Genomic DNA, 7,300 nt, shown 5'->3' with positions numbered 1-7,300 from the left:
TCAGAGTTAGGAATATTATAAATAAGTCATCATAGCATAAGAGAATAAATGTTTAGCAATTGAAGACAAAACCAACAATGTAGTTTGCCTTAGGCAGAACGTTTAGGGGGTGATAATATCTTTCCTTTTATGTAACCAATCCCGAACCATAGAATCTTTGTTGACCAGTTAGGGTTCCTAGTGATCATAATACTAGGTGGTGACTGCTCAAACAAAACATTTTCCCTTAAAAGAACCAGATGCTAGAAATCTATTCTTTTTTCATAATCAAAGAATAATTTTTGTGGGCTGCAATGTCGGGTGCGACGGTTCTGATTGAATCTAAAACATTTTGATTGCAAGGCCAGTTCCTATTCATGATTACATGGTTAACTCTCCCTTTCTTAATTTCCTAACCCAAGGATTTTGGTCTCTTTTATGCTGCTCATTACATCAACCTTATACTCTAGGACATTGGTAAATTGCAATCAGTTTGTTGTGTTGTTGAGCATGCTTTTGGTATCACAAAGTACATTTATATTCATTGTTATCCATTGTATTTGATGAGGAAGTTCATTGGAGGAAAATAAATACTTCGTCTAGCTCCTACTCATTTTGCTACTAATTTCATTGCATTGCAAAGCATTTTAGCTCATAAAGATGAGTTGAGAGCTATGGTGACATCCAGGGAATGAGTTTCATTTGCTTATGCTAAAGATAGCAAAGGAAAAAAGTTTGTTGAGAGTGTGCTAGACTTTCTATTTTGGGAAGAATGTACAATAAATATGCAAATGAGTGAGCCTTTAATTTGAGTTCTACAAATGGTTGATGGTGATGATAGACATTCGATGGAATATTTGTATGATATCACCTTGTTTACGTCCACTGCAATCTAAGATTGAAATAAAAGTATTTTTCTTTTCTCTAATTCCTTAAATATTATTTTATCTTGTTTAGTAGCATTATTAATACTTATATTGTGTTTACCTTCACTTATAATATATAGGAATTATTGGAAATGATGAAATTATGATCCAATTAATGTTGAGATAATTTGTGACATTGAAAATTGGGTAGTAAAAGATGACTCACCAATCTTGACAGTTGAAGAAGCAGAGAGTTTTCACCAAGTTCTATCAACTATGACCATACAAGATACTTTACATGATGGTAATTAATGATTGATTATTTGTGATAAATATTATTTAAAATAAAGTTTTGTTTAACACATAATATTTATTTATTAATTGTATTTGAAATGTAGATATCATAAATATTAATGATATTAAAGATGATTGTGACGATGAAGTTTCAAAGGAGTATGCTGATGATTAATTATTAAGTGTTGACGAAATTGGCTCAATTTCATCGACATTTAATCTAATTTTTTCTCCTATGGACACAAAAGAACTTAATGTGTTCATTCAACAAAAATGAATGTATTGTTGATTTAGAATTTATGTTGTTGGATATTTTGTTTTAAATATTTTAGAATTTTATATGGTTGGATGTTTTATTTTAAATATTTTAGAATTTGTATTGTTGGTTTATAATTTAATTCGGTTTATATAAGTGTTGTATTATAATTAGTTATATATTTTTTTTTATAAATGTTTTTTTTTTAGATTCACTCAAGTTAATTTAGATTAATTTATCTAATTTATAATCTAATTACTTCATCAAGTTGAGCTGATGATCGGTCGTATTTCAAAACTATAATAAAAGAAAAAGATGCGTAAACGGTGGTGGGAGAAAGAAGATACAAAAAATCACGAAAGACATTTCGTGGCATTAAATTAATTATAATGATAAATTTGTAATATTTCAGGTGATTTTTTGGTTAATAGTTCCTTTAAAAAAAAAAAAAAAAAAGCAATAATAATAAGCGAATATAGAAGGCGTTCTTGGTCCGGGTGGCTGTAACCTAGGTTCCTTGCTACCAGTGCGAGAAAGCAACAGAGAAATATAAAATATCTTCTTCTCATCACAAATGGTAGATATGGAAACGCCACCTTCAATTGCAAACGACGCTGCTGATAACACCACCTCCCCTTGCAATCGCGATGAAAATCCGGAGGATGCGTCCTCCATAAATCCTGGGTACTACTTTCTTGTAATTTCTGTTAGTTCCACTTGGATTTCTAGAAAATAAAAAGGAGAAATTTATGTTTGGTCATGAATTATTTGTTTTTCTTCGATGTGCAAAGAAAACAAACCAAATTATTGGATTGAACTCTTAAATTAAATATCAAACTGCTAAGGCACATGCCTTCATGTCCCTATTGTTGGATTTTTCTCTAGGCATTTAGCTTTTGAACTTTTTTGTTTTTTTGGAACGTAGAGAAAAAGAATCCAAGCCTGAGATTGCTGTAGAAGAAGACGAAGAAGAAGTGCGAGGCATTCTTCAAGTTATTGCATCTACTGGAAAATTTTGGTACTGCACTTTTGATGTTTCCTTTATTTTGATTTCAATACATAGATTTGGTGCTTTTTGTTTTTTCACATGCTAGATAGATGCAACTGCACAAAAAAATTTAGTTACCCGTGCTTGATTTTAAAGACTAAATCGTCACCTTTATCACTTAAACCACCGGATTCCGGAGCCATAGCAGTTTCAACATACCCATTAATCACCGTGTCATGATGCCCTATTCTTGCGTAGGGATGGAAATGGATACCCATGGGTCAAGTTTTGCACTATCCATACCTGAACCCGAACCCCAAATAACTATCCAAACCTGACCGGTTATGGATCTTTGATACCCGAACATGACCTGATCGGGTTTTGACTACTCATCTATTATCCATAACCCGAACCTGATCCGAGCCCAAACTTGAATGCTATAATTTACAACTATTAAGTACTTAATTAACTTGGTATACATGTTATCTTTTTCAAACTTTAAAGTTATTTATTTATTTTGGGCCGGGTTCAAGTTAGGGTTTAGTTTAGGTAGACCAATATCTGTACCCAACTTGAAAATTGATTTTTGCCTTCGGCATTTACCCGAAACCAGCAAGTCTAAAAATTTCCTATCCATTCTGGTCAGTATCCATTGCCATCCTTATTCATGCCATTATCACCAATACCATTCTGTTATTGGATGGTTATTTTCCATGATGTTATTACATTTTTTCTTCTCATATATCATCACACAAGCATGCTTTATACCTACATATGAAACACCATAGCTTGTTATAATTTAGGCTGTACTTTTACTCATCACCGTGAACCATTTCCAATTGTTTTTTCACATCATCCTCATGAATAATTCTTCAAAGTTCCTAAAGTAGTCATATCTCCACTCTCCCATCAACCTTCTTGAGCAAATTGATGGAAAAATGGTTGCACCACTTGTCCATTAATGTATTTTTATGGATATTTATTGAAAATAATTTGAGCCTTGTGTGAAGTCTTGCAGTTGTTTCATTACAATTTTTCTTCTAGGCATACTTTTCCAATTTTTTGTTGCAGGGATCATTTGCCTTCCTTCACCCCTTGGGGCCCAATGCATTGCATAAATACATCCTGGATTCTCTAACTTAATAACACATTTTCCTTGATAATGCATTTCATTTCCAAAATAAATGTCTTGACTCCTCTTCTGTTCTTTTCCTTTTTTGCACGCCAAATTGGAAACTCCAATTATTAATCTCCTTCTTTTCTCTTATGACTCTTAATAATAATTTTTGATTTAGATTTCCTAAATAAAGTTCGAGGATCGAATTGAATTTTTTGGGCAAAACACTATAGCAATCCAAAGTGTTATAGTGAAATGAACAATAACTTTGAACAATAAAAATCCCATGTCTTTTAGTTTATACTGTAATAAAAGCAGAAGAACACATGCTTCCCTTATAATGAACATGCCTGCTTTTTTAAAAATAATTCTCTACCAAACACTTCTACTTTTAAAAGTTGGACCAAAAGTTGCTTAATAAGTGTGCCAAACAGAGGTTAAGTGTCGTAGTTGTTTCCCCTTCAGATTATGCAATTGTAGGTTTCTAGCTCAAGAGGTCATATGCTTCAACATTGTGAGAGTATTAGAAAATATGCACTCAATAGTACAGAAGGAGGAGTTTTAACAATTATTGTAAATTTATTGTGATTTCAATAATTTTACACATTAAAATTTTCAGCATGATTTAGGAATTTCCTTGTTTTTGTGATTTGATCTTATGTAGGATCTTTGAAATAAAGTTTTTTTCTTTCCTATTCTTTTGGGAGTTTAATGCTCTTTAGATGTGCCTATATAAGTGAAATCCAAAAACTGTATTTTGCTGTAAGCTATATTTTATGAACCAGCTTAGTTTAAAAGTTCTTACAGTAGCCATCTTTTAGCTAATGGGTGTGCTTTTTACCCTCTCCTTGTGGTTTCAAGGAACTCCTACTGATTTTATATGGTCCGTGTAGTTTCCTTTATCCTTTCCTTCTTGTTCCACTGACCACTCACAAAATAAGAAAAATTACACTATATATTGGATTTTTTCCATTCTCTCTTCAGTTAAAGGTTTGTCATGATTGAATTAGTTCTTTAGGTACATGATCATTACATTCAAAAGGAAATCCAAAGGGAAAAAAAATAAGATACTACCTTATATAGTTAGTAAAGGTTGAATTTTTAAATCCATCATTGGATATGCATAGTCTTGGCAGTTAGATGTCAACAACATATCTCTTACTGTACCACGCTCCAACTAGCCTTAAGCACGTTATAGTTTAGAAGTTAATTGCTTCATGTTCTTTTCCTATGCATGTTGTGACTGTTAGAAGTAAAATGATTAATAAAATTACTAACTCCCATTAATATCATGTGTATTTTCATGATTTTTATCTCAGGCATGATTGGGAAAAATTGAAGAGTGTGCTATCCTTTCAGCTGAAGCAGGTATGGGGAGGTATGCTTGCATGTGATCCTCTTCTTAATTTGCAATGGCAAGATAACTGAAGATATCTATTGTTTCTAATGATAGTGCTTTGTCCGAATGATATCTGTTTCCTTTGTGTCGATGCTCACCTCCCTCTCTAATTTATGAAGGTTCTGTCTGAATATCCCGAGGCAAAAATGACAACTAAGGAACAGGAGGAAACTTATCAAGATCTGGTGAAAAAGTTGGATGAAGGTATCTCATCTTCATCCTTGCTTTGCTATTCTCAGCTATCTATAAGGTTCGCTTGCATCTGTGATACAATTTGAAACTATGAATTAAGGATGGGGATAATGACTATGCCGCACCAAGCCTCTTATTGAGTTTGGCTGGGAGCAATTATTGTGGACTCAGATACATGGTTCTTGGGACTATAAATCCAGAAATGGCTTTGTTTAGCCTTAAAAAATTTTCTCTCTCTTTTTTTGCTTTAAACATTTGCGTCTTTTTTTTTTTACGGAAAGATAAAAATGACAATCAACAAGAAAACACTGAGAAGTCCCTAAATAACTCCACGCAAAATGTCAAAGTCTATGACAATGGTCTGGCTGAGTCAACTATGCATATGTTAGGCATGGGCTGTTCTTCTGAGAGTGTGAGGTCAAGTTTAATGTTTAAATATGTAGTTTTATGGCCCATTTTATTATCCAAAACAAAGTAAAACTGACAAACTAATTAATAAAATAAATGAGTGTGTAAAATACATTAACATGATGTAGTGAGAATTTTTATATTAGTGACCTGATGGATTGCTTGTAAAAGCACTGGTTACAGCAAACTCACAGATTAACTAATTTTAATCTATATGGTCGAAAGTTTCCAGCTAAGACTTGTCTACCTCTTACTGAACCAACCAAATGAGTGCAGCTGAACATGAAAGAGAGAATTGTATTTTATTTTTGGTTTTTGTGTAGTAAAATGTTATTTTTTGTGTTTCTAAACCAACAATACGGTTCATTACATTTTATAATGTGCTGAAGTTACCTCTGTGCTCATTATTCTCCCCTAAACCTTCCTGAATAGATTTGAACCATGCTAAAACCGCAAAAAATTACAGGCATGTCATGATGTAGGACATCTTTGGATTTGTCTTGCAAAAGAGTTGGAAGAAGCTAGGTTAAGATAATTAAGGATTTTAGGTGGGAATTAGGGTTAGAATTGATGTCTAAGGAACTAGAATTGTTTAGTTATTTGTTTTAGAAGAATATGGGATTGAATTCAAGGCTGTGAATGGTAATTGTGGGACTGTAACAGCAAGCAGACTTTTAGAAGCCAGAAGAACAAGGGGTATATAGAAGGAAAAGAGAAGGCAAAACCCTAAGCATGAAGCCTTCAAGATAACTCAAATTCTCAATAATGTTCCATTATCTAAATCCTTACAATCACACAGAATAGCCTTTTCTTTATAGGCACCAAAGCCCAATAGTTCTAAACCAGAGAGGAAATATGATGCAAGACAAATCGTTAGTTGTTGTTCACCTGACTCTAGCTGCTTTCTCATAATTAGGGGTTTTTCCTTGTTCATTTGTGCACTGCTTAATAATAATAGATGAGAGAGTCTTAAGAGAGCTATGTTGCAATGAGCAAACTGTATCTCTCAACTTCCATGGGTGTTTAATGGGCTGGTTTGTAGCTTTAGTATTGATGTGGTGCTCACATTTGTTTTTTTTTCTTCTTCTAATATGTGAAATGGACATGCAATTTGTTTGGTTTTGATACAGGGTGTTTAATTAGCTATATTGATAGGCCTTGTGAATATACTAAATTATTGAGTCTTATTATTGCCCTTGGATGGGATAATTTGTAAATTTTTTGTCTCTTGTTCCCCAGCTCTACACAACTTCGAAGAAGGTCCTCCTTTTACCCTACAGAGGCTTTGCGAGGTGCTTTACTTTTTATTTTTGGGCTTTATGTTTCTTTGATATTTCTTTGCTGTTTGCATCTCTCTAGTTTACCAAGTGTAGTCTTGCATTGGTTATGGCTTCAAAATCGATGTGTACCTGTAATGGGTTCTTTAATGTGAGGCCTAGGATAATGATGACTTGATTTCAATTTGGGTCCATGATAATGATAAAAGTTGACTATTCAGTAGCTTTTGTCCCTTTTGACTTGTTTTGGCCATTGTTTGAACACATTGAAGATTTGTGCCGTCACCTAAAACCCATGTAATTTCAGAAATTTCTATGATTAGAATATTTTTAGGTTGGGTGATTCTTAGGGTACATGTACGGTGATTCATTGTCTGGAGAATAAGTATGACAACTTACTCTTTGATTGTCACACTTAGCTTTCAGGGAGAACCTCAACACATTGTTTGGGAACCAAAAAAGACAAGCATGAAAAGTGGAAGGATTGAAAATGAGGGAGATAAAGTTAATGAAAGAACTCTCTT

General features: G+C 33.2%; 1 protein-coding gene across 1 annotated transcript; it reads left to right on the top strand.

Annotated features, from left to right (window-relative positions):
* The first annotated feature begins 1,841 nt into the window (after positions 1–1,841).
* On the top strand, positions 1,842–7,011 carry LOC118028930 (uncharacterized). Its single transcript, XM_035032683.2, has 5 exons — positions 1,842–2,079; positions 2,321–2,413; positions 4,820–4,868; positions 5,019–5,103; positions 6,739–7,011. Exons 1-5 carry the CDS (start codon positions 1,970–1,972, stop codon positions 6,828–6,830), a joined length of 429 nt encoding a protein of 142 aa, XP_034888574.2. The 5' UTR covers positions 1,842–1,969; the 3' UTR covers positions 6,831–7,011.
* Positions 7,012–7,300: the final 289 nt, after the last annotated feature.

The sequence above is a fragment of the Populus alba genome, chromosome 19, assembly GCF_005239225.2.
Source record: "Populus alba chromosome 19, ASM523922v2, whole genome shotgun sequence".
Taxonomy (NCBI): domain Eukaryota; kingdom Viridiplantae; phylum Streptophyta; class Magnoliopsida; order Malpighiales; family Salicaceae; genus Populus; species Populus alba.
This window is presented reverse-complemented; position numbering and strand designations above follow the sequence as displayed.